Source organism: Tympanuchus pallidicinctus, unplaced genomic scaffold (assembly GCF_026119805.1).
Source record: "Tympanuchus pallidicinctus isolate F22 unplaced genomic scaffold, pur_lepc_1.0 scaffold22, whole genome shotgun sequence".
NCBI classification, from domain to species: Eukaryota; Metazoa; Chordata; class Aves; order Galliformes; family Phasianidae; genus Tympanuchus; species Tympanuchus pallidicinctus.
Window position 1 is genome coordinate 19,775,386 of NW_026294739.1, and position 27,891 is coordinate 19,803,276.

General features: G+C 43.1%; 1 protein-coding gene across 4 annotated transcripts; it reads left to right on the forward strand.

The window, feature by feature from the left end:
* Positions 1 to 680: 680 nt before the first annotated feature.
* On the forward strand, positions 681 to 27,857 carry GOLIM4 (golgi integral membrane protein 4). 4 transcript variants are annotated; one of them, XM_052687097.1, is made up of 16 exons: positions 681 to 949; positions 11,895 to 11,969; positions 12,746 to 12,795; positions 13,590 to 13,643; positions 14,153 to 14,303; positions 15,481 to 15,563; positions 15,988 to 16,071; positions 18,867 to 19,031; positions 19,367 to 19,699; positions 20,620 to 20,873; positions 21,299 to 21,378; positions 21,844 to 21,956; positions 22,907 to 23,074; positions 23,798 to 23,866; positions 25,571 to 25,651; positions 25,993 to 27,857. In XM_052687097.1, the coding sequence occupies exons 1-16, from the start codon at positions 763 to 765 to the stop codon at positions 26,152 to 26,154; spliced, it is 2,109 nt and encodes a 702-aa protein (XP_052543057.1). In that variant the 5' UTR covers positions 681 to 762; the 3' UTR covers positions 26,155 to 27,857. The 4 variants fall into 4 exon arrangements, with proteins under 4 accessions (XP_052543057.1, XP_052543059.1, XP_052543058.1 ...); XM_052687098.1 differs by having other exon boundaries at positions 683 to 949; positions 20,620 to 20,858; XM_052687099.1 differs by lacking the exon at positions 15,988 to 16,071.
* The last annotated feature ends 34 nt before the right edge of the window (positions 27,858 to 27,891 follow it).

The following is a 27,891-nucleotide window of genomic DNA, read 5'->3' on the forward strand; positions in this document are numbered from 1 at the left end:
CACTCAGCTCAGCCTGAGGCGAGCAGGGTGTTTCTTTTTAATTTGCAATAAATACAACAGCAGACAGAACCCCAGTCCTGCCAGCTCTGGTTAAGGATCGGTGCCGCGAGCTCCGTCCCAGCTTTGTGAGCTTTCATTTCCCTCCACCTCTTCGCTGCCCCGGGCCGCTCTGTGAGGTGAGGGGCGGGCGGAGGGAAGCGGAGCGCCCGGCGGGGCCGGACGGACACCGCGCGCACCCAATGCGCTCCGGCGCTGCCTTTCCGAAGGGAGGGGAGAACCCCGCGGTCGGGCCCAATGAGGCCGCGCCCGGAGCGGGACTTCCTTCGGGGATCCCGCGGCGGGGAGCCGCGGCGGAGAGGAGGTGACACGTAAGTGCGGGGCCGGGGAAGTTTCCTTTGTTCCTCTCAGGTGGCGTTGGGGCCGGGCCGGACCGCCCGAGGCGAGCGGGGAGCCGCCCCGAGCCCCGCAGCCGCAGCGCCGGGGGCCGCCGCCGTCCTCCCGCCGTCCCCTCCCGCCGCCCGGGCGGCGCAGCATGCGGGCCGGCTCCGCCTGGAGGCGCGGGGCCCGCGGGCTGCACGAGGCCGCCCGGGGCGTCGCGGCGGTGCCCCGGGGCTGAGGCGCTCGGCCGGCCGCTCCCCGCCTCCTCCCCACCCCCCCCCGGCGCGGACCTGGGGTCGCCGATGTCTCCGCCTCGTCGCCGCCGCCCGCCGCCTCCCGCCGCTGAGCCGTGAGGGGCGGGGGCGCCGGGACCCCGCGGGGGACATGGGCAACGGGATGTGCTCCCGAAAGCAGAAGCGGATTTTCCAGACCCTCGTGCTGCTGACCGTGGTGTTCGGCTTCATCTACGGGGCGATGCTGTACTACGAGCTGCAGAGCCAGCTGCGGAAGGCTGAGGCCACGGCGCTCAAGTACCAGCAGCACCAGGAGTCCCTGTCGGCCCAGCTACAAGGTACTGCTGCCCGCCTACGGCCACGCATCCCCCTTCTCCGTGTGAGCCTGGCTTCGCGCTGCCCCACCGCTTGCCAAGTTTTGCTCCTGAGGAGCTTCCCTCCCTCCTCTCCCTGCCGGCTCTGGAGCTGCCCTGCTTTGGTGAGACCCCCCAGCTCCAGCAGGGTCAGACAGCTCTGATACAGAATCGTAGGGTTTGGAGGAGACCTCTGGGGATCGTGAGTCCAATCCCCTGCTAAAGCCGGTTCCGTACAGTAGGTCATATAGGGTGGATCCAGGCATCCCTCACTCCCATGCGTTGTGTAGAGTGCCTGCAAATCCCAAAGGCACGCACAGCATGCTGAAGTTGGCATGAGTGAAAAAGGCATCTATGCTGCTGCTCAGCAGCACAGAACACCCCACTTCTGGGACTTCCATGCCTCTGTGCTGTCCCAGCTGTACTTGTTCTATTCATAGAATCATATCGTAGAATGGCCTGGGTTGAAAAGGACTGCACTGATCATGGAGTTTCAACCCCCCCTACTATGTGCAGGTGTGTTCTATGGTGCTTACCGACTGTTCTGCTGCAGAAGCACAAAGCTGTAGTTCCAGGAGGACAGGTAACATGGAAATAGCTCCAACAGAGGGAGGAATGTTGTAATAATTTACTCCCTGAAAGGAAAAAAAAAAGTTTGAGTGTAAATTTCAAATAAACTATATGGATAATGAAACAACCTTGAGTTTCTTGGCTTAAAGCTGTAGCATAAATGCAAGTTTAAGGATGCATTAGATGTGGGCTTTGTGTACTTGGTGAAAAGCTGCTGATCTCTGACATGCAGGAATCAGATGCAAAGAGGCAAATACATATGCAGAGCATCAGCACTCCTGGGGGTGCAGCACCTCAGCACCTGTCTAACTGTGAAGTGTGAGGTTATCAGACCAACACATACAAAGTCCAGAGCCAGGTTTCAGAATGCTTTAGCATTTTTTTCCCCTCAAAATTGTGTAAAACAGATGAATGAACTACTCTAACAACTGTAGCGCTACTTAACTTCAAGGTGATCTTCAACCAGACTTGTCTGTGTGGGAGCAGACGTAAGAGCATGCCTAGAATTGTGTAGTTTTCATACAGAGATAGCAGAATTAAGAGTCTAATAGAATAATCCTATAATGGTTTGTAACTTGAATGTATTTAGCTGTGACCTGAGCCCTCCATTACTTTGTTTTTCAATTCCAAGCAGAAACGCTCTAACAAAAAATAATTAAAACTTTTCATTTTAGTTGCCAGCGAGGTGTACGTGTTTGGCTGGGAGGTGGGTATGTGGCAAAGGGCTAAAAGGCTACTTTTGCTATTCTGTATATTTGCCAACAGTATTTAAAGGGGAAACAGGAACATCTTGTTCTCAGGTTAAAATTCAACAAGTTAGCTTCCTCTGTTGCTCTGGCAATGCCAAAGAGGAGCATGCAACAAACTAAGCAAACAGAGATGGGCTTTGGATCAGATAGGTTAAATGCAGACTGTTAGTTCGTGTGTTCCCCTTTTGAAACGTACCGTCAGCTATCCCAGCCAGTTCACGGAGGAATCCCAGTAGATTTTGTATGGTGCACTCTGGAATGGACTTCTGGGTCGTCCTCGGTGTTTTTGCTGGAGGGGTTTGTTAGTGGTGGCAGCACGGAGGCCTCGGGGCTCTGCCCAGTTGACCTGGAGGTTCACAAACACAGAAAACCCAGAGCTATTTCTGAACGCTTCCCGCTTTGTTAAACTCTTCCGTATGGAGCGACAGGAGGGAATTAGTTCTGAACAGGGATGTGTAAACAACATGACGTGCTAACAGAAAACCTTGTGTTTGCAGGTGCAGCATCTGACTGCGCTTTGAACTTGTAAATAGTCCGGATTTTAAGTCAACAGTGTTTCTGTCACTAAACAAAAACAGCCCTAGACCAAAGCTGCATCTCTCTGCCGTCCTTTGTGACACAAGAGAGATTGTTTTTGAATTATTCTTTTATGAAAATTGCATTATAATTAAAGCAGCACAGCTTATCTCTTCCATGTGACGTAATTAGTTTCTCTGAGATAACGTTGAGTCTTGAAGAGTGCACCAAAATCTTTTAAATGGGAAGTAGCTGGAAGGGCTGGTTCACTTGCGTTGCATTGCCAGGAGGGAGAGAGTGGGTGTATTCACAGTGGCTGATTCCTCAGTGCTTTCTGCTCTTTTCTGGGTGATTGAATAAGACTTTAAAGCTCGTTACCAGCAGAAGAGAGAATCGAACCCCGGACTTGTACTTCCTGAGCAAACATTTCATCAGTAGGCCTTTATTTACTTAAAAAAGGAAAAAAGGCAACTTTCTGGAGTTGTCCTTTTGAGGATCCTGTGCTGGGCTGGCGGTGCTCCTGGAAGGGCTGCTGGGCTGAGGTATTGGCATGGCAGTGAAATACTGTCTGTCCTCTGCATCTGGTTGGGTTCAGCTGGGACTGATAGGGCCTGTAGAAGAGCTGCTCTCCTGGCTGCACAAAGAGAAACACTGTTGGGGTTTCTGGGTGAAGTTTGAGTTGGTCTGTGAAATGCTTAAAGGAGCATAGGTGATTCCTAAGTTTGTTTATCTGGTCAGATTTCAATGCCAGTTGAAGTGTAGGCTCCCTTTGCTCCCTGCTGTGCCTTCTACACTTTTCTCTCTGCACGTTTTTTCAAGGCTTTAATCTATGCTTGGTGATAGGAAGCTTCTTTTTGGTACTTGCCAATTCTTCATGCCTGACAGAGCAGCATTTTCTGATTTTGCTTGAAAAGCCAGTCTTGCATTTTTATGCTTTTCATGGCATTGCGTTATAAATGCAGCATGTGAAGCAGGCTGAGTCTTCTGTACAGCCAGGGGAGAAGAAAACAGGACCTAAATGTACGGCATGTACAGATAGCTGGAAAGTGATGCTGGAAGAGGTGTCAAAATTGTTTAGTGTGTGCACTGGTTCTGAACAGCGGTGCATATGGCTGTTGCTGTTGGGTGTTCTGCTCTTTCAGGTGTCTGCAGCTTGTGGGACTCAGCTGAGAAGCATATGTGCTCTTGAAATAAGGTCAGGTTGTGATGGGAGCAGTGGCTGACGTGGGCAGCATGGGAAGGTTAGCTGGTTAGAGGCTGGATCTTAGGCACGGTCTTCAGACAGCTCACATTGGGTCACCAACCAGCAGCCCAGGCTGCCCAGAGCCACATCCAGCCTGGCCTTGAATGCCTGCAGGGATGGGGCATCCACAGCCTCCTTGGGCAACCTGTGCCAGTGCCTCACCACCCTCTGGCTGAAAAACTTCCTCCTCATATCTAACCAAAACCTCCCCTGTCTCAGTTTGAAACCATTCCCCTTGTCCTATCACTGTCCACCCTTGTAAACAGCCGTTCCTCCTGTTTATATGCTCTCTTCAAGTACTGGAAGGCCACAATGAGGTCTCCCTGCAGCCTTCTCTTTTCCAAGCTAAACAAGCCCAGTTCCCTCCACCTTTCCTCACAGCAGAGCTGCTCCAGCCCTCTGATCATCTTAGTTCCCTCCTCTGGACCCTCTTCAAGAGCTCCACGTCCCTCCTGTGCTGGGGTCCCAGGCCTGGACGCAGTGCTGCAGATGGGGCCTCACAAGAGCCGAGCAGAGGGGGATGATCACCTCCCTGTGCTGCTGGCCACCCCTTTTTAATGCAGCCCAGAACACAGTTGGCCTTCCTGGCTGTAAGTGCACATTGCTGGCTCACGTCCAGCTTCTCATCTGCCAGGACTCCATGGAAGAAAATGTCAAACTTTGGCATTTTTACCTCCTAACAAAGTTCTGATTGGCAGGAGAAAGTAGGGCTACTTCACATTGGGAATTAACCAGAGGCTACATTTTGAGATGAAACAAAATCTCTTGGCTGCTAAGAAAACCCAAAGCCATTGTTATCTGTGAGGTGTTCTGCTGAGAAGATGATCTTCTTGGTAAGCTGATTATTTTAAATCTCATTCTCAGAGCATTAATGTATTTGAAACATGAAGACAATCTTATTTAATGTTTCTTAAAATGATAAAAACAAAACTTGATACTGTTTGCCTCCTGCAAAGATGCCATCAAACTAAGTCTTAAGCTGCTGGCTGTATAGGAGCAGACTTCATTGCTGAAACAGATATGTGTTGACAGCTGTAGACAAACCTGATCGTATCTTGGACTGCTTTGAGATTAACGCATCTACAAACGGGTTTTTAGCTCTCACAACTTCTGTCTTTGCATCCTCTGGGCATGAGGTAATTCCTTGTGTACTGTTTTAATCTGTTTAATCTGTCTTAATCTCTAATCCTAATGACAGCATAAATCTAGTGTCTTTTACTACCTTCGTTTTCCTTATCTTTCTGTTGGAGCCTTAATGTATCCGCTGCCTTCAGGCGATCTCTGCAGTCTGAGATGTACTGTAATCTTGGGCAGCAACCCAGCAGGGGCTCTGAACTCAGGAGGTCAGAGTTGGCACAGTTGCAGCCAACGTGTGGCTTTCCACAAAACTGTCTCATCCAGTACTGCAAAGCTCCAGCTGAAAAGCCAGTGGAGTTCCTCCGTGCTTCTTGGGCCACTCAGCCTAAACTGAGGCCCCTCCTGGGAGGTGACCTGCTGGAACTTCATCAGACCCACAGCAGCTAGATGCACATACATGTGCAGAATGCATCAGCAGCATAGTTCGGGTGATGGCTTGCTGTGCTAAGCACACAACGTGGGAAGAGTGGAAGAGGGTGGAAAAGACCTTACAATTGTATTGACAGGTTTTTTTTTATAGTTAATGTCTGAGGTTGCACACTCCCAGAGAGGTTCAGTTACAATTGTAAGATTATGTCTTACATATGACGTGCCAGACACATTGTCTCATCGGGCTGGATGTTTTTGCTGAGCTGGATACAGGATACTCAGTCAGTGTATCTGGGTGGGGCGACTGCATGATAGTTTCCATCCACTCTGAGCTTTAAGTATTCAGTGTAGCATCTCTTATATAGCTGTAAAGATACCTCCAGCAATTTGTGGCTAGTATAGTTCAGTAATTTTGCAATAGTATCCTTGCACAGAAATAACAATTAAATCTGTTCTGCTAGATGTCAGTCCTGTTCTGAGCTTTAATTGTAATGAAAGCTTAAATAATTGAAATTACTGGGGAAAAAAAAGAATATGCAGAATGATTAAGGTAGAATCTTTTCACCTTTTGTTGGGTGACTCGTGTTGGTGGGTTTCTTGTTTGTCTTAATGATGAGTGAAAGGCATGACTTTCATGTCATGGAGGCTGAGGTCAGTGCTGGGGGAATGCAGTCTGTTTGAGCATTCGTTGTTTGAACAAGTCTTCTGTGCTGGATGCAATTCTGTTCTTTTTCTGGCCATCTAGAATAAACCAAAGTTCCTGAGGAAAAAAAACTGCAACTATATTATCTCCTCTTCCACAGTTTTGTTTTTTTGCTTCCTCCAAGATGTCCAAAGTTGGCCTTGTTTCCCTATGGTGACTCAGGTCCCCATGTTCAGCAGTCATTTCCAGGGGTGATCACAGATAAGTGCAGTCTGCTCGTGCTCCTGGGGGCATCTGTTCCTATCCATGCCACCACACTGAATAATGATGTTGTCAGTGTTCCAGTTAATCTGTCGTACTCGGATGCATGTTTTAAGGTTTTATAGGGATCTTCTATTTAACAAATAACAAACAAATCACGAACCACTGGCTCAAACAATTCATTTCTGTATGCAGTTCTTCAAAGCATCCACCTGAAGCTGGCTCCTGGCCCCTGCATTACAGCACTCATGAACAAACTGGAGGAAGTGGTTGAGCAGTTTTGTAAGGTGATAATTACAGCTGTTGTGTCACTTTCTGCCACGTTCCGTTATGATAAACCAGCAGATGGAGGTGTCAGTTGGGATAGTTGGGCTGTGTGGGGAATCGACAGCATTTCTCCTCAGTGCCAGTTTTTGCTAATTTATATATATATATATATATATGAGAAAAAATGTACATGGAAAATATACATACATAGGATTTTAACACCACTAGAATCACTGGACTTCTTCATAAAGTTGAAAGGAGGCCAAAATGATTTTTGAGAGCAAGAACAGGCTGTTGTTTCCTGGAGCTGAAAGATGGATGAGCAGAGCCAGACAGTCAGAGGTGACGTGGAGGAGGAAGCTGTTGTCTCTGGAGCTCTTCTGTGTGTTTGTGTGTTTTCTACAAAGGGATCTCCTGCGTTGTGACAGAAATGGCAGAATTACGGAAGGAAGAAAATACAAAGGAAACAAAGAAATGGAGTTATTCTACAAGGGCATCTGCTAACCATCCCGTGTGGCTTAAAGGATAACTTGAGCAGCATTCAGGCAACTCACCAGCAGAGGAATTGAACAGTCTTGTAATTGTGCGTGGCAGAAGGATATCTTACAAATGCAATCATTAAAATAAAGTTAAAAATGTAAGTCTACATTCACTAAACAGGTTTTGTACTCGAAACAAAAGAACTAATGAAACCACTTCAGCATAGACAGGAGTACAGGAAATGCCATATGGGAGGTGAGATCTTAATGTGACTGCGTGTGTCACAGCCATGTGTGGCATGAAAGGCTGGAAGAAATCTTTGGAGTGTACAGGAAATCTCCTCTGGGATGGAAAACATGATCTTTTTCCAAATAAAAGTCATGTCTGGAGCTTGGCAGCTAGGGATTAAACGTTCAATCATGTTTAATAATCCTTCTCAAACTGGAATAGCTGCTGCTAAAAATAAATGTTCGCTGCTCCAACACGATAAATACCTTCTCTCACCCCACCTCTTCGCTTGGTTTTTGCTTGGGATTTGTTTTCAAACCTTTTTGTTTCCTCGAGGTGGTCTTACTTCTAAGAGAGTACATGAGGCAGGCTGAAATGGGATTCTGTTAATTTAGATGTTTACTTCAGTTTGGAAATTGATTTTCACATCATCTTGATGGTTGAATGGAGGCCAAAACTATTTCTTAGAAATAGAAGCGTGTCTTTCTGGGGTGAGCTCTTATTAGTGTGCCAAATTCCCCAGCACTGCCCCATTTCACAACTGCATGCAAGCAAAACCTTTAGGATGTGCAGCACTCGTGCACGTTGTGCTTTGGGTTTTCCTCTTTTCCGTTTGAGGATGCAAAGCTGAAGGTTTGATAAGCCTGTAAAAGTTTTGTGTCCTTATCTAAAGCCTGCATGCATTCCAGAGTACTTTTGAACTTTGATCACGATTGGTTCTGATACCTTTTCTAATCCATTTCCACACTCAACATACAGAGGTTGGTAAAAGCCCCCGACGTAGGGCAGGTTCCACAGGGAGCATCAGTGATGGTTCTTGTCTGGCAACACAGCAGGGACTGAGTTGGATTTTGCAGAGCTGGAAGCAGGAGATCCCACTGTTAAATACAAAGTGCTTTCTCAGAATCATTAATGCCACGCACAACACAAATGACTGGAGAATTAGGTCAAGGCAGTGGTTATTTTTAAGTACAATTAGCAGCACATGGTTTAGTTGCAAGGAGAAATTCTGGTCCTTTGTGGGAACTGGTTGTAATTTGACAAAGCTGTTATCTGATTGTTCTTTACGTGTGAAAGCTGCAGAGTGTAGGAGAAAAGGGAATATAAATGTGATACTGCACGCTGTACTAGCTGTGGCTTGCAGTGAACAAAATGAGAGCAGTCCATCCCTGCCTGTGTACAAAACTGTTCGCTAATTAAGCCAGAAGAATGCTTGTTCTTCACGCACGATCAGCTCCGCATTATCTTGGCTTCTATTTCAGCTCTTTGTTTATAAATTAAAAACAGAAAACATACAGGGGCATAAGAAATGAAATAGCTTGGATATTTTGTTTGGTATACTGTAGCTGTCTGCTTTCGGTATAAAATACAACTCTTCTGTTTTTTATGCTGGAAGGCTATGCAGCTCTACTCCAGCCCTTGCAGTAGGGGCAGGGCAGTGGCAGGCAGCTCATCCAGCAGCTCCCCGTGCTGTAGGAGGATGTTTCTGGTCAGACGGTCGCAGGCAGATCTCGCTGTCTGAAGCCAGATTCGCTGCCTTCATGGCATGCAGAACTCAAGGCTCCAAGAGTCTTGCTGTATTCATCATGTGTTCTCCCAGCATGAAACATTAGTGTCAGACGAGTCAAAAAATCTCATCCGAGATCTCAATTTTAATTATTGTCGTTGGACTAGAAAATCTGTACGGATTGAAGGGGCTCTCACTCGTCTAATTGAAATGGGTTTTCTCTGAACAGAAAAGTAATTTGCATGGGTTCACATTTTAAATAGTTCTGCTTGCAGTGATGAGAATTGGAAATGTAACAGTATTTTTATAATGAATGTCTGTGTTGTACAGACCTTCATGGCATTGCTAGGAAGGTGCCAGTGTGGTAGGGCATGCTCTGCTGGTTCCGTTCAGCTCCACCACGGTCTGAGATGAAATACCATTGGATGTTGCCAAGACTACTGGAATCTGCTGGTTTTAAACTGAGGGTGACATTAAGCTCAGAGAAAGGCTGCAAAATTACAGAAGAGATGATAACATTGCAATTAATAAGACTTGTTGAATGGTCTTTGTTTAAATCCCAGTGTATTCTCAGTTTCTCAGTGTGGAAGTTGATGGGAGTTGGGGTGCTTTGGATGCTCTCAGGTCGTACTTCTGACAGACCAAGTACCAAAGTGACATAGCTGAAAAACTGCTGATAATGGCAAACTGGAAATAGTTGTTATGTATCCTATAACAGCATATTCTTCTTAGTAGTTTGACTGCAAAGCAGAGGGGACCAACCATGAATATTAAATAACCTTGCTTTCATCAGAGCGCTCCACTCCTGTGTTGCAATTAACGTTCAGCAGCGGTCGTGGTGATGTAAGCTTCTGAGAACATCGTGAGCTTCTTCCCTTTAGGAAGAGAAGAAGGTGGTAGAGAAGTCTTTAGTCTTAATTCAAGAACTGTTAAATATTTCCTTATTAAACATAGAAGATGTCTTAGTTAGCTGTGATTTCGCTGGTTCTGTTGCTGGGCTTTGCTCTCTGAGGTTAGATCACCTTGCTGTGGATGAGAGAAAAGTGTTGCTGAACGTGTTTAAACCAGCAAATTAAGTAGGAGGTGATGGAGGAGAGGAACTTCCCCTCAGCCCTTTCCTCACTTGCTGTTCGGCCCTCTAAAAGGCTATTTTAGGACATGGTGAGCTTTGTTCCAATGTTTCAAAGGCTTCAGCACAGAAGTGACAGAGGGATGTGCCACCCAGAGGGATGTTAATGGCACTGCTCTGAAGTGCCGTGTGAAGGCAGGGCAGCCAGAGCTTAGCAGAGCCAAAATTGGATGTGAAAGGTACAAAGTATGTGGTCCCTAAAAGCTGAGATGTGGCATTCCTTTTCTCCTTTCTTCCTGCCCTTATCATTATGGCTTTATTGTGCAGGGCTTCTCCCCACGCTTGTTAAAACACCGGGAGGAGCTGAAGCAGATCCGCTTGCAGACAAAGCAGTGCAGTGAGAAATGTTACCTCCAGATCCATTTGTGGTTTGGTCTAATTGCCAAGAAGCCTATTTCCACTCCTGATTGCGTGGGAGGGGAAACCATGATGGATTTTCATTTCTCTCCTGAGTTGCTATGCTACAACCACTGCTTCTTTCGCAATGCAGTTCAGCATTCACGATCTCCAGTGCTCAGATAAAACCATTACTGTCGTGGTGCCATTTTTTTCTTCTTTTCTGGAAACTTACTTGCTGGTCACTTTGTGAATATTCATTAAATGCTTGTTTTGTTGCAGAGGATGTCGATACATTCGTTCATCTTGACTGATGCCCTTGGCTTTGGATGATGAATAGCAAAGCAGAGATAGAAGCTGGATTGCTAATCAATCCTTGTCACCTAAGCCAAAATGTAAACACTTTGAGATAAGCCAGGAGACAAAGAGCCTGCAGAATGCATCTTGCTGGAATTACGAATGCTTTTTAAGGTGCAAGAGGAGTTTTCTGTGGCTGCCAAGATAAAAATCCCTATTTGAGGCTTCCTATTGAAGGCTTATGCTCACCAATGGTCTACTTCTCAGCAAATGAGTTTCCTAGTTTTGAAGGAAAAATCACAGGTTCCATTAATTTGTACAATTCCTTTGACAAATGCAAATTAGAAATACGTTTTTGTTAAGTAAACCAATTAGATAAAATCATAAACTGAAACCGTCTTTTGGAATGTTGTAAGCAAACAGTTGCCTCAGGTGGTCTTTGAGGGTCACAGGTCGCTGGGGACAGTGACAAGGAAATGCTGCGTGCTCCATGTGTGCACTCCTTGGTAGGGGTCTGCTTGTGTCAGCTCTCAAGGGATGGCACCGTTGGTCTGTTGGTGCTGAGCTGTGACGCAGAGTGGCTGCCACGTGGTGCAAACCTACTGTTATCCAGGCTCTGCAATTAAAAAGAAAACAAAGTTGTCCAAGCTTTCAGAAGAACTTAGGGATTGATCTTGAGTTTTCCACGTCTTAGGCTTAAACAGAAATCTAGTGTGCTGCTGCACCTTTCAGAGCCATTCTGCTTTGTGCGTCCGTCTCGCTTCCCTCCCGTGGCCATTTGTATGCTGCAGGATCTCCGCTGGCAGTGCTGGGGTAGGGCTGTCCTGGTTATGTCCTCATCTCTTTACAAACAAGGCAGAAGAGAAAGAAAGAATGAGAAAACGTGTAGGTCTGTATCGTAGGAGGAAAACGGATTGGGTAGCTTTCCTGTAGAACAACTGTAGCTGACTCCCCATAAACAAATGAATTATAGCTACTGCTTTCTATGGCTATGCAACGGAAATGATCCAAACTTTGGGTTCAGTATCAGATGCAGAGACGTAAGGTCAAGTGTTGTAAGCAGCCCTTCACCCTGTGACCTCGTTCCACTTGTATCTTCTGGGCACATTGTGTGTGGAATATTCTGGGAGGGGTTGGATTTCTTTTCTTTGCATCTATCACCTGTGAACTGAACTGTATACAAATTTTCTTTTCTTAGTTGTATATGAGCACAGATCAAGATTAGAAAAATCACTGCAAAAGGAAAGGCTTGAACATAAGAAAGCAAAAGAAGGTAAAACATCATTTTTCCCTTTATTTCTGTGATAAGTTGGGTATTTAAGAAAAAAGTAACTTTTGTTCAATCTTGAATTACTGATTTAATAAACCAGTAGGACCGGATCTGCAGATTGTGTTTTTAGGACTTGTTACAGATCACCACAGCATGGCAAACTATGTAAGACTCTGTTATTCTTAAAACTGATGACTCAATGAATTAAATAACTGCTGTAGCAAAGGTTGAGAGCATTTCCAACAGTGACGTCGTTTGGTGGGGCTCCTGATGGCTGCCTGGTGCCATCTGCTGGACAGCTGCCTCGTGATGTGCAGAGGTAATTGGTCACTGTGAAATCCCAAACTGAAGCAAAAGGACCTTTTTTAAATGTATTTCTATACTTCACCTTGGTCTTGACTTTCTCACTTTTTAAACTACGCCTCTTTACTGTGATAGAAAAATCACAGAATCACACGTGATGCCCTTTTCCTTTTGAATGACGCAACTGAGAGAGGCTGTGTGACAGATTTGTGCCCGTGGTCTTGAACTTCTTGCCCCTGTACCTCATACAAATACTTTAAATATGTTTTTATTTCTGATTTTTTTTTTTTTTTTAATGAAAATACTTTTTCAGCACTTGAGCATTTTGTTAATTTCCTCTGTTTCTGAAGATCTGGAAATTGTAACTGCACTGTATTCTGCTCTTAGGAAAGTTTTTCTACACAAAAGTTATTTAAGTACAGATTCCAAAGTTTTTGGTTTTGTTCTTAATGAGTGTTTTTCCTCTTATGTTGTAGATTTTCTTGTTTATAAACTAGAAGCACAGGAAACCCTAAATAAAGGAAGGGTAAGTCATCACTCCTAGTACCAGCTTCTGAGATTTCAGTAATATTTGATGCTATGTGGGCTGCAAGAAAAAGGCAGTGCTCTGCAATTACAGCTGCTCAAAGAAAGAGGTCTTACAAGTGCTCACTGAAGGAGCTCTCACTGCATTTCTCCTCTGCCATTCTTAATTATGTGAGTTGCTGTAAGAGATATAACTAATAAGCTGTAATAATACCTTTCCAGAAAACTACTTTAGAAAATATCCTCCTGTTTATATTATAGTCATTCAAACACTATTATTAGTTCTAAAGGGACAGGGGAGTAAGGAGGTGTTAGAAATCTTTTCATTGCTCAGTCCACAGGGAAAAGAACAGTGACAGCACAGTGACAGCACTCTAACAAATGGTCTTTGAGCAGGAAACCACATATAAATACTAGTAATTAAATCATTAAGAAACCCAAACAATAAGGTGTTTTAGATACCAAATGCCAGAAGGAAAGCGGTCACTGGCAGGACCCAGAGACCTGTAGAGCTAGTATTTTATGGAGGCTTCAGGCTGAAAGTGGGGAGAGCTTTGTGAGCTGAGTAAAAGACATAAAAATGCATAGTTGCTGCAGTAAGTAGTAATAGTTATATATACACGCTTGTACGTACATATACACTTGTTATGTTTCAAAGCAAGTGAAGAGCTTAATTTGTTTCTTGATGATGTTATGTCCTTTGGTTTATGACTCCTGGATAACTGCATGTATGGAGGCTAGGAGAATGACAGTACTGTTCAGGTTAGTACTAATGTGTGCTTGTTTGTTTTACAGCAAGATTCAAACAGCCGATACAGTGCACTGAGTGTCCAGCACCAGATGTTGAAGGTGGGTGACCGAGCTGTCCAGTCTCACAGGACACTGGTATTCTGCAGCTTAAAGGGTGTATGGCCTCAGTCATCTCATTCCTGAATGTCAGCACACTGATGGTGCTTTCCTTGCACAGCAGTGCTGCTGAAAGCTGATTTACTGTGGTTCTTAGTAATCAGGCTTTCCACTGGGTAATGTAATCTTTTCAAATGCAATTACCTGTATGGAGCAGTGACTTATCAGACTTCACATAGTTTGGCATCTAAGGAATTTCTCAGACACATTCAGCAGCTCCCTGTGGCACAGTGCAACTGCTGGGTGAGGTGATGCAGCCCTAGAAAAGGAGGCTGCTTGTCACAGATCTCATTTTGTGTTTGAGAGGATCCGCAGGCTGCATGCTTGGAGTAATAAACTTCCTGTTATGAATGCTTCGTATTCATTTAGACTTATTCAATAAACTGCCAAAGTCAATATTAGCCAGATATGCTAATACAGAGCTGTTCAGGTGTCCAACTTGGTATTTGCAGAGTCAACATGAGGAACTAAAGAAGCAGCACGCTAACCTTGAGGAAGATCACCGAAAACAAGGAGAAGAGTTCAGCAGGACATTCAGTGATCACAAGCAGAGATACTTAGAACTGCAGCAGGAAAAAGAGCAGGAGATCTCTAAGCTGAAGGGTATATTGGCTGCCCATATTTAAGTGTGTGTCAGTCGTGTTTTGTGTGATGTGAGATAGACAGGCACGATGTCTGTTCTCACTAATTAGGAGGTGTAAGCTGGGTCAGACCGATTAGTTACATTTTCTTTATGATTTTCTGTGGCCTCTTTCTGAAATCTCTTCTTTATAAAAGGAAGTTAATGATTTTTGTCACTTCTATCAGAGATCTAATTGTGCTCCTTTATGAAGGGCCTTCGCATACCTCATTTCTCACAGATCTGCTTTTCTCTGTATTTCTCAGCTCCTCTGAAACGTTGCACCTGCATACTTAGAAGATGAGGTGTTCATTTTTACCACTTAGTGCCCAGTTTCCTATTGAAAAGATCTCTTGCAGTTTGCAGAACGCTCCAATCTTCATTATACAGTTGCATAAAACAGAAGGATGAGGGGCTCCCCATCATGGCCACTCTCTCCCATGTGTCAGTAACACATGAGTTCGTTTTGGAGCTGTCTGCAGGTTTGTCTGCACAGTATTTCACAGGCAGAGGCTGTGTGTATTAGTTTTGCCTTGGCTCTGCACCAGTGAAGTCACACAGCAAGCTCTGGGGCTGAGCTGGACTGCAGCCTAACAGCTTGGACTGTGGGTAGAGCTTGCTTGTGTCTGCTTGCAATATTCCACATCAACATAATGTAAGAAGTGGGAAGAGAAGCCCCTCTCCCTGGTCCCAGAACGTAAAGCTTCTTAAATATGCTGGCCATCTGGGCACCTCTTCCAAAATAATAGCTTAGTCCTTTGGAATGAAACTCACTCACCAGATGCAGTGTGGGGGAAGAGGGAAGAGGGGAGGGTGGCTTCCTCTCTGCGTTTTAAAGATTCAGATTACCATAATGAATTTTGCCATCTGCAGTCCCTAGAATGAATGACAATGCACAGTTCCAGTTGCAGGCTGGGTGCACTGTAATAAAATTTAACCAAATATTTTGCTTTTTTTTTTTGCTTGCAAATGTAAGATTCTTTATAGGATAGGTGAGAGGCGTAAGGAAAGCAAATCCTACCATTTTGCTAATCCAGGCTTAATATTGGAATTGTGTAGATCCTAATATATCTATTAGAATATTTGTAGTTAGTTCCTGTTATGGTGCTTTAGTGTTACGACACTAAACTGGGTTTAACCTCTGTTGTTTCTTTTAAATAGAATCCCTGTACAATTTACGGGAGGAGAACAGACAGCTGAGAAAAGCTCACCAAGATGTTCATACCCAGCTGCAAGATGTAAAGGTTGGTTTTCTTTTGAAGGAGGGGTGCCAGAACAATTAGCAAATAGAACAAAAAGCCCAAGATTTAATAGCAAGCAATGGGCAAAGACTTGTAGTTTCTCTAATGTGGCAAAAGGGAGAGAAATATGGCTGAACTGGATTTGTTGTCTTTAGCCACCTGCACTTAAGGAACATGATCATTTTAAATAAATATATGTTTATATATACTTAAGAAGAGACTAAATTGGAAGACAAGTATTTAGTATAGAAATCTGAATTGGAAATTTGACTGTAAGTAATGGATTGTGCATCTGCCAAAGACAGTGCTGCATTTTGAACTGCATCAAGTGATCTCCGTAGTTCAGAACCCCCTAAGCTTCCTGACTTACCTTTAGAATAAACTTTGTGAAACATGTCATGCTCTTTTTGTTTTTTTGTGTGTGTAGCAACAGCATAAGAACTTACTGTCCCAGCACAACCAGCTTGTAGTGACATTGGAAGACCACAAGAGTGCACTAGCTGCTGCACAGGTCAGAAAGGAAAGCAGCTTGTATTAGCTCTAACCTTCCTTCCAGCTAGTTTCTCCTAGTTCAGCTGACTGTAACGTTATGCATGTAGCCTTTCGCATGGGGAATTTGTAATTAGCACAGTGCTGCACACTGCAGAGAAATGCATGAGTTTAAGGGTTGCTTTAAAGAAGCTGCAGCAACTTACAGGCCTCTGAGGAGATACAAAGCTGTATTTGTAGGCCCCAGAGTGCATGTGTTATTGGCGAGAATCTCTGCGCTTGTGGGAGCTGGAGAATTCCTTTCTTTCTGTCTTCTCTGATAGAACTTTTATTAGTTTAACATCTCTCTCTGACTTTCACATGCATCACTTTTAAAGACCTGGATGCTGATGTCTAATCAAGTTTCTTTTCCTGTACGAGTAAGGCTATATACATCAGTGCAGGACAGATTGGGCATATATATGGAGATACAGAAGCTCCATCTGAAATTCAAATTAGTTTCCTTTTTTTTTTTTAATCAGCAGCATTGTCTTAGATGTTGGTTTCAAATGAACTGCCTGTGTAGCCTGAACTTTGCTAGGCTATGGCAAATTCAGTCAGCTGTACGACCTGTGTAGGTCACAGGGCTGGAAGTTGGGAGTAATGTTGGAGAATGGAAGGCTCTGGTGAAAGATGAGGGGCAAGGTCGTGAGGCAGTGGGAAGTTGCTTTTGTTCCTGGCTGAACTTTCTTCATCTGAGTGCTTTTCAAGGTCCACAAAATCATGAGTTGCATTAAAAGGACTTGAGGTTTTTTGGGTTCTCTTTGTTTTGTGCATTGCATGCAGATATTCAAAAGACAGGGAGAGACCAGGAAAGTCTCTCATGGACTTTATAAGGATTCTTAATTTCCAACATTGAGCATGCTGGAAGCTGATTGTAAGCTCTGTTCCCACTGTCCTCGTTAGTTACCTGCTATGTATTTCTGATAACTGAAACTCACCCAGGGCAGACCCAGAGCCTGAGTTAAGGTCTACCAAAGCCAAAGGGAGGCTCCATTTACTTCTCCTGCTTTTGGATTTAGTTTTGTGTCAGACAAAGCATTTCTGTCTGTAAGCAGAATGTGGCATTTATCATGTGGAGAACCTCGTTCAAGTGGAGGATCTCCTGCAGCCTTTCAGAACAGAAGGTATTCAGCACACTCATATAGTTTCTCCTGCAGATCAGCTACAGGAGGCGCACAAGGGATTATTGCTTAGAAATGCGGCTCTGTGAATTACCCTGCTATTTCTAGGTATATTCTAGACATTAAGCATCAGTAGTCAATGCAGCACTAATGTATTTGTGACCTGAATCTTCAAGGCATTGTAATCTGTGTCCTTTTCCATAGCTCAAACAGCCAGACAGACTCTTTATACATTTTTATAAATCCTGCCTTTCTGCCAGCCTTAATACCTTTTAGGCTGTGGCCTTGAATCACAATGTTCAGCTTAGAATGATTTGTATGGTGAGATGGAGCACTTGAAGTCTGATCTAGACATGCATAGTTTCAATATCCCAGTGCGTTGGTCTCTCTGCGTGGTCAGTAAATAGGGGGAAAAATAAAACTCAAAGACCTACGTATCTGTCTTTTGTTGAGTAAATACTATGTTTTCCTCTAAAATTTCATATTGGACTCTCCAACAGTTAATCAGGAAAGAGAAGTATCCCTCTGGAATGGTGAAAGTAATTACTGTGCGTTCTGCTTTGCTTTTAGACCCGTCTGTTTTAACGGCTGCCTTAGTCTGTTGAGGATGCTTCGAGGTGCGCCTCGCTTCGGAGCTGTAATGCAATGCATCATGTCAATCTGTAGCACTGTGGATATTGTTCTGTAGTATGCATTGTTCATCGATGCATCGTGCCTGTCTGCTGTACTATTGATTGCTATGATACCACTTAACGCACTGAACCACACACACAGGAGCCAGACTGTAAGCTGAGTTTTTAAATGACTTGTGAAATGCACTTCAGAGTTCAGAGTAGTAAATGCTTCCTCCATCTCCATGGAGCAACAGAAGTGCCCTGCTGTGGGGCACTGCCTCTCATAAGCAGTTGCTCAGCTTTTATAAATCTTGCATTTCTCAATAAGTTTTACTGTGTGGCAAGCTTTCTTCTATGCCTATTGTATAGGCAGCGACCAGTCTTGCTTCTCATGCTGGATTTCAAGGCTAGAGGAAAATATTCTGATCCTGTACGGAGTTAAACTGCAAATCAGAATACATCCTACTGTTACATTTTAGAAAGACTTAAGAAATTTACATTTGGTCTTTTTTTTCTTTTTCCTTACTCTCTTTGCCAAGGGTGTTCTGTGACTTTTGTTGCCTCCGTCCTGTATCTTGTCTGTTGTCTTTTGTAACACCTGTCTAAATGGTGAGGATTTGGCATTTTCATGATGTGTATACGTGCTAAAAGAATTGTGCTGCTTTTTACCAGTAAAGAAGCTGGGGTGCTCTGTTTCCCTCGCTTTAGTCTGCCAAGATAACTGCATCGTCTCCTTCTGACAATTCTCCCTGCTTGGCATGAAAAAAAAAAATCTTCATCTTTGTCCTATGGGGATTTTTCCAACGTTCTTCACATGCACGTGCACTTTGGCTGCAAAGATGATGATGAATCACTGCTGTTAGGCGCATGGAAGCGACCATTCTTAAAAGCTCTCATCCCTGCTACTCCTAGTAGTTGCTGTGATGTGAATATTGAGTCTTTCTTGCGTATATCTTGCCAGCAAGCTGACTCTGGTGTTTTTCACTATGTTTTATTAAGAAGTTGATTTGGACGTGGCATAATTAATGTGTTGACTTCAGTCCCAGGTAGAGGAATACAAACAGCTGAAGGACACGCTGAACAAAATACCGAGTTTCCGCCAGCCTGAGAAGTTGGAAGCAAACGAACAGGCGGAGGTGCGGCCGCCATCTCCCCACAGTGAGCTCCCAAAACACCACGAAGCTGTGGCTGGAGAGCATAAAGAGGTATAAAACACTGACTTGCTACACAGGCCGTAGGAAATGGTTTCCATTTAGTAAAAATACTAGCTACGTGCTTAACTTCCATTAGAAACATACATATAGGGCTACTTGGTGATGCTGTTGTATTGTGTAACAGCTTGTTTAGGTATGCAGAGCCAAGAATCAGGTATTGATACCTTCTGGCAGGAAGGATAGCATGTTAAGGCAGCCAGTTGGCTCTCCTGACTACAGTTTCACTATGCAGGTGGAAATAAAGATATTTGTATCTAGTGCTTAGCTCTTCTGAAAATATGAAATCTGTAATATCTTGCACTCATATAATGTTACATGTTTTTCAGAGTGAGAAGCCAAAAGAGAGAGAAGAAGTAAATAGCCAGGAGAGAGATGACAGAGCTGAGTCTTTTCATCTACAAAGAAGGGCTAATGAGGGCCAGCATGCCAAAGAACTGAATATTCAGGAGCAACAAGAAGCTGGAGAGGATGATGAGCAACATGTTGATCAGGCTGAAGAAGAACGCAAGAAGGAACTTGAAGAGGAAGAAATGGAGCAGGCAGGTCAGCCTCAGCACTTAGAAGAGGAACAGGACCAAGTGCCAGAAGAGCATGAGTGGAAGAAACAGGAGCAGAAAGAAGAAGAAACCAATATATTGGGTGAACGTCTTCCATCAGAGGTATGGAGCGCTTTTCTTACCTGCTGGTTAATTAATTCACTGTTTAATTGGAGGCATCGCTCGTCATCGCTGGTCCTGGTACTTCGCTTGCCTGTTCCCAGGTAAAATTGGTGTAGCATTTATAGAAAATTTGGGATTCAAAGCACTTGCACGCATAGGATCAGCACACGCTCACTGCTGTGCTTGCCAAATGCAGCTTAATTAACATTAATTCTGCTGATAAAGAGCAACAGGTGGAAGAAAAGAACAATCATTTTGAATCCAATGTTCTATTTTAAATTTGAAGCCTGTGGCAGATAATGGAAAGTAGATCATGCTTATGAGCATGAATTGTAGAATAGCCCGAGCTGGAAGGGAATCGTGATCAGCACTTTGATGAGGAGGTGTCCTGCCATACTAATCTCAGCAAATTGCAGACTTTCCTTTTCAGATACAATTTCCCTCTATAAGCACATTTCCATCCTTGTGTTCACTGCCATTTAATAGGGAATTTAAACTGCAAAGTGAACAAGACCAAAAAATGGGGGAAATCAGTGTGGAGCAGTGGCAGGTCTTGCTCTGTGCAGCTCTAAGTAAAACCACCGAGTGCTGGATTTATGTTCTAGATCAGATCTCTAAAGGAATACACATTTTACTGATCTTCTTTATATTTATGAGTAGGAAAAGCGTGGCTTCCTGCAGTTTTTATCTTCTTTGCCACGTTCTCCACAAACACCCCCAAAACTCTCAAAATCTGTTCAAAAAACTGATTTAAATTTAAACAATGACAAGAGGTAATGAAATAACTTTGTTATAATTTTCTCCGTTGCATACAGAATCTGCCTAATTTTCCCACTTACTTTTGGTGTCAGAAGTTTTGTGCTTGCTTTTGATCACTGAATATAGGATTTTAACTTATGACTAAAACGTTTCTTTGGCAGGTAACACCGACAAAAGCTGTCACAAAAAGATACAAACCAGCCTACGAACAGCAACTGGAGCAGCAACAGCTTGCAGCCCAAAGAGCAGAGGAAGCCAATCAGCTCAGGGAACACCAGGAATCGCTGCACCAGCAAAGGCTGCAAACACAGCTGTTAAGGCAGCAACAGCTTCAAGAAAAAGAGCTTCAGCTACAGAGAGAGGCAGAGCAAGGAGAAAAATTCTATAAGAGCCGACTGAGGTTAACTTCTTTTCTGTATGTTTGTAATGGACTGTGCATTGCATGGTCTGTGCTCTGGGTATTATGGCATCCACCACAGCACCACTGAAAAGAGGCAAATCCAGTACTGAAATTAAATCAAGTTAGCCTCGACTCTTCCTTTCTATGGCTAAAACTGATTGCTGTTTTAAGAGTGGGAGCTGGTTGGTTTTTTGTTTCGTTTTTTCCCCTTTCACCATGGAAGCCTCTGAAATCTGTAGGAATGAGAGTACCCAGGAGTTAGCGTAGGGAGGGCTCATTCTATAAGGAGCATTGTCTTTCAGGAAAGGTGATGCTAAAAAATAACAGCTAATATAAAGCTAGACTGGAAAACGTTCTGGCAGGAGTTGGAAGAGGCAGAGATGTGGTATGGGTGTTTGTTTCTGAAGCTGAAATAATGAATTTGCATTTACTTTGCTCAGTCAGCAGGCTCGTTATGATAACATGGACCATGATATTGTGCAAGGGGAAGAAGAGCAAGGCATTCAGGAAGAAGAAGGAGGTAAGGTTACCTCTGAACTGCCTTTCATGCAAGGTTTTGATATTATTTCACATTCAGCTCAGATTCAGATGAAATATAAACAAAGAAAAAATAAGCAGTTTAAAACCCCAAGCTCAAGTAACACTGTTGGAACTGACTGAAATACAGTTTTTACTAAAGATCATATCCATATTTCTGAAAGGAAAGGTGTCCTTTTGCTTAAGCTCCTTAGACAGGCCTTTTTAAGTCTCTGTTGCATATATGGCTTTGCCTATGATTTTCTTTGGTGTCTTGAAATGTAATGATCTTTTAGTGTTCGTTTCCTTCTACAAGTAAAACAGCTCTGTTGGCATTACCTGTTTGGTAAGCTTTTTAGGAAGAAACTGCCTACTGCTAAAAGCACCCATGAAAGGTGCTATATGACAACTCTTTTTAAAAGGGCTACCTAGAAACTGCAGTCATACAATAATATCAAAAATTTGTCAGCTTATGAACATGACAACCAGCACCGGGATGAAGGTGAAGATGAGGATCAAAACAATGCAAATGAGCAGCACGAACCAGAACATCAAGGTGAAAATCAGCAGGCTGATGAACCAGTGAGTATGAATTAAGATGCTATGGATTGCAATTGCTACTGAAATGAAAACCCAGAAGTCTCATCTAACATAATTACACATTACAGAAATAAGGTGAAGCAGAGTTCTGCTGGGAAGACGAGTCTGACAGTTTGAAACTACATCTGAGATCTATTTAAAGTTGCTGCTTCTAATTTGGGAAGAAGTGAAAGAGGGCTTTCTAGTTGGAAGGCAGTTGCTTTTGTAAATTCTTCTGATCTGTGCGTGAGGTAGAATAAAGGATTTGGTGACATTTTTATTAGATGAGAGGATGAGAGCCAGCTTAACAACCACTGAAACCAGCTGGAGCCTTTCCACAGGAATCAGTGGTCACTAGATCAAAATCTATTCGGTACCACAAAGCGTGAGTTCTTGAAAGGAGAACAGAACTTCAGCACTGAAAGCACTCACTGCATGCATTGCTCAGAGAGCTAGATGCAGGAGAATCAGTATCATGTCTTCCCCAAGTTCCATTTTTTTATAGTGTTGTGGAAAATAAAACTTGTCATCCTTCCTTCCCACCCCGTAAGCAAATTTAGTGGGATAGTAAATATTTTTAGAGCACCTTCATATTGTTGGCTATAAAGATACTGGAAAGACTTCTACAATGAAAAGCAGAAAGAAAATGCTCAGTTTTGAATGGCAAAGTGTGAAGACTAAATACGTTGTGGGTTTTTTTCCTTCTCATTCATATAAACACAGATGAGGTCAATATTGTAAAACAGACTGGTATCAGATCTCATCTCTTTTAAGCTGTGTACATTAAATTTTTAGGGGTTTTTTTTGTGTCAGTTTTCAGATATTCAGTAAACAGAGTCCAGCAGCCTATGTGGCTCTAACATACCTCATGCTAAGGTAGCTTTCAAGTAAAATGGCATTTGGCTGTGAAATTAAATGAATATGTATTTAACAATCATATCTGAAAAATCCAGAAGGCAGCCATGGAAGATGTGAACCCTGCTGATGACCCTAACAACCAGGGAGAAGATGAATTTGAGGAGGCTGAACAAGAGAGAGAAGAAAATTTACCAGACGAAAATGAGAAGCACAAGCAGAACAGTGAGAAACAAGGGCATCCTGGAGTGGAAGAACACCTAGTGGTCAGTAAAGGGAAAGAAAGCACCTGTGGGTCCTCTGTAAGAGCAGCCCAGCACTGCTTGATGAGAGAACACAGCTCCAAATGTAAAGATCCGTTTTAAACTATACGTAGGTGAAAGTATGAAATTACTCCTGGTGATACACCAGTATGTCTTTCATGACTAGCTTTGCCCAACGAGGTTCTGTAATCTTATTCTTAGGGGCCTCTGTAATGACCTTCACACAGAGCACTGCTAGAGCCCCCCTTCGTCCAATCTCCAAAGTGTTGTTCTTTTGTTTGTCCTTGCTGTGCTGTCTCCATGCCATCAGCACTCAATCACCTGTAAGCATTGGCATCCCTTTACCTCTGTGGCCATTCCACTGAATGCTGCACCTTTCAGTTGTGTTCTAACTGTAAGCTCCTCTAGGCACAGATAAGCTGTATTTTTATGGCACTGGTCTTTATTGGTGGGACTATTTCATTCCTGATTAGCATGGGAAGTATTGCTTAATTTTATGAAGTGATTTTTATTATAATCATTCTGCTGTCTATCTTTTAATTTAGGGCAAATCTAAATCTTATACCCAGGCTATCATTAATGCTAATGAATGCTCTGTAACTTATTATTTTTTTCTACGCCTTTCTGTGAAGTTTTTACTTTTAGAACAAGAATCTTTAACCCTTTGTCTTCTAAAATTAATGGCTAGGTACACAAAAACTGAATTTTCACATGATCTTTCTGCAGATGGCAGGAAATCCTGACCAGCAGGAAGATAATGTGGATGAGCAGTATCAGGAAGAGGGCGAGGAAGAGGTAAGAAAACAGATGTAAGGCATATGTGGATCAGATAGCATAGCAAACGTTCATTAACTTTCAAGGCTGGTATCTTTTATAACTGCAAAATGAACCCAGAGCACGTTGCCAACGGTAGTTTCTGACTTTATGAAACCTTGCTAGTGTTTGCCATTACTCTGCTGTGCACTGGTGGACACAGACACAGTTAGTGTCATTCCTGCTCATGTGCTGTGATTTGTTAGCCTTCCATGTAACACAGTATTAATTGTGAAATAATTGAAAAGATTAGGCCATTGGCAATGCAAGGATAAAATCCTGCAGATCTCGAGCCCTTTGAAGGTCACTGCAAACCTCATTAACTTTGCTCTTCTAATCACACATTGCTGTTCTGGGCAAACTGCTTTCCTGCTCAATTATTTACTGTTTAAGACTGACTTTGATTTATCTGTGCTCCTCCTAAGGATTGCAAGTTAGCCCCTACTGCTCTGCTGGTGGAGTCAAATAGGTGGGAAGCTGTTTGCACATTGCTTTGAGCTGGAGAAATGAAAGGAAGGAAAGGGAACTTTTCCTTCATGTGTTGAATGGCATGCCCATTAACATGCACTACCCTGTAATGTGCTCTGCAGTTCTTCAGTACTTACCTAATCAATTGCTATTTTCTACTTCATACATAATGATTTACAAAACGGCTATTCATTATTCACTAATGGGGATTAGCTGGGATGCACTTAGAATTCAACAGTTCAAAATACAGTACTTAAATCAAACCAGTCATTAGGATCTGGGAATGGCTGGCATTTGGCAATTACTTTGGCTACAGGAAATAATTTGATGCATGTTTCATAAAGGACTAGAACCAGCGTGCCTACTGGAAGCATTAATTGTAAGCAGCAACTGAATGGGTAATCAAGAATGAGGTAAGATGCTGTAACTAGGAATAGTTTCTGTATGAGGTTGACTGAAATATTATACGCTGCTGCTGTTCAAATCTTTTTAAAATATCCCTCAGTGATCCAGGTTTGATAGCTTCTCATCTGCTAGCAGCAATAGCTAACCCCAAACAAGACGTTCACGAGCAGCTTTCACCTCCTGCTCCGAGAAACTGCTGAGCACACTGTCCTGCTACAATGAAGGCTGACAGAGCGAGGGAGAGAAAAGCTAAATAATTTGGCTGTTGCTGCTGCTGTTCAGGAGAATGTGAAAGGGAGCCCTGCTGGAAGTAGCACTCACGTTGATGTTTGTGGCAGGGCTAGGAGGCAGCAGTGAGTAGCAAATACTTTCCAGCTATGTGAAGTGGCTGTTTTCCACTGGGGGAGCTGAAAGGCCTTAGGGAAGCATCATACCCAACTTGTAGGTCACTGTTTGAAGAGTGTGTGCACAAAAGCTTACAGTTCTTCAACAGAAAATCCAGTTTACTTCTTTGTAATTTGCACCTATATACGCAAGGACATGGAAGTGAGGGAAAGTGCTGACAGAAAAGAGAGGACAGGGTTGAAAGAGATTGTTCTTCACTGCCAATCCCTGTTTACTCTTCTGAAGTTTTCCAGGAGCAGTTGTGAGCAGTTTCCTGATTTGTGCTTTCTTTCCTTTAACCTCTCCGTGCCCTTTCTTCTTTTTAAAAATCTTTCTTCTGTGAAGATGAGCACATTTATGCCACAGGCTACTTTAAAAAAGAAAAAAAAAAGATGACTAAAATGTACTGAACAGCTCTGTGCTCTTCAGATTCAGGAAGATTTGACTGAGGAGAAGAAACGAGAACTGGAACGCAATGCTGAAGAACCATATGGTGAAAATGATGAAAATGTAAGTGCTGCGTAAACCCATAAACTCAGTGGGTGACATGAGAGGATTAAACACTTGGCACAGCTGTGATTGTGTCACAGTGACATTGCATTATCATGCTTGGAACTTTCCTCAGATGATAGACCTTGGATTTTCACACTTTACCTGAACTTACTTTTGCTCACCCTTCCACCTCCATGTCCACGGTTGGTGCTTGGACACCTTTGAAAGCTTTTCCTATGCCTGAAAAACAGCAACAACTCCAGCTGCTTCCTTTTTTCTTTTCCTTAACCTCTCCTTGTCCTAGAATGAGGAAACTGCCACTTTCACGGAATCTAATTATTTTTCTTCTAATAAATCAGGGAGATGAAAAGAATAATGGGGAAACAGATCAAGAGCAAGAAATGCAAGATGAGAACAACCATCAGAAGGAAGTTCATGAAGAAAACTATGAGGAGGAAGAAGAGGAAGAAGAGGAACGTGGAGCTGCTGCAGCAAAAACACGCAGACGAGGGGAGATGTAGTCCTCACTTTTTGGTAGCAGACACATTCCTGATTTTAAGAAAAACTTTTTGGGGATATTTAAGTCCCAAAACAAGTTTGTGTTTTACTCTTTTTACTTTTCTATTAGATGCTCTCATATGTTTATATGAATACAGTATTTTGATACTCTAGATTAGGATTTCTTTTCTATTAAAGATGTACATAAGCAGCCATCACGCAGGTTTCATTTTTCATCCTTCAGGGCATGTTTTAAGAGGCCAATCTGTAACATGCTTCCACTTCATCCAAGCCTGACAGACACTTGGTCTAATTTCAGATACGCTTAACGTCTGAAGAAATACTTGTAGTGCCTAAGCCCAGTCAGCATTAGTCAGTCCAGCTCTGTCTCCCCTGACACCACTCACATGACTAATGGCTGGCCAGCTACCTGTCTGAGGCACAGCCTGCAGTGCTCCTGAAGGCCCACAGGTAGTTTCATTCATTATGATCTCATGGATTCTTCAAATCCTTGAAGATGAGCACATGCCCAGCTGTTTATGGGACCAAGCCTCTTACAGATGCAGGACAGTTATAAAATATGCAAGTTTTACAAGCCTTCAAAATACAGCCAGGTGAACAGCTGTTCATTTTGGCAGCTGTTTATATACAGCTAAATTATGCATTTATTTTAATAAATATTACCTTATTACCTAGGTACTTCAATTACATGCACTACATAGCAGATAACGTAAATGGTGCTATGCTGGGATGCGAGCTGGGAACCTATTTAGACTTGATGATCCTTCCTGACAAATCAAAACACTACAGCTGTCACACAAATTAAGATTTACAGAAGGAGCAATTTTGTCATCCTAGCTAATGTATTAAAAATGTGACCTACCAGCTGTAATTAGATCATCTTTGTGACATGCTTTCTGGAGACTGGAGAGAGGGTTAAGGCATTTAAAATGAGTTGGTGTGATTCGATGCCAGATGCTGAACTAATTTATTTTTAAGTTTAAGCTGGAAAGATTTCTGTGTCCTCTAGTGTGAAAAATCAAATGAGAGACAAATCCCACAGAAGCTTTTTGAACAGCAAGCATCTCTAGCACTGCATGCCTGGATGCAATGGAAAAGGGGTGGGGAATGATGCAAAAATTGTGCCTTGGTGTAAGCTACGATGAACATAATCGCAGTGCATGAATATATACAGTGTTTGTATCGGTACAGACCCTGGTTATTTAATATATGTTGTAAGGAGAGTGGGAATCTGGATTTCCTAGGCCATGCCCCATTGCTGGAAATGAGGCACGCAGTAGCTCCCCTTAGGAAGTGTGTGTTAATATATAAAAGGAGAGGGTTTGGGATTTTTCCCTTTTTAAATAACGATGCATAGCAATGGTTTTAGTTTAACTTTTGATATGAATGTAATTTAATTCAGTTTTCTACTAACTCAATTACATTCTGTTTTATAGTTGGTTTCCACTCTCGGTAATTTTCCTGAATGTCTCAGACACAGTGCTTATGTTTCATAGGAATATTTTTGTCAGCAAGTACTTCGGGTTTTTAATTACCATAAATCAGAATTACCTTATGTATAAAAAAAGTTTACATGATACTGTAAAATGTATGATATGTACATAATCCTCAGAATACAATTATTTTGGTAAATTGGCCTGTATTTTTAATGTCACTGTTGCAGTATTTAATTATTTGAGGCATAATAAAACTTGACTGCAGTCAATGAGCTGGAATACGGTCACTGATTTTTCACAAGT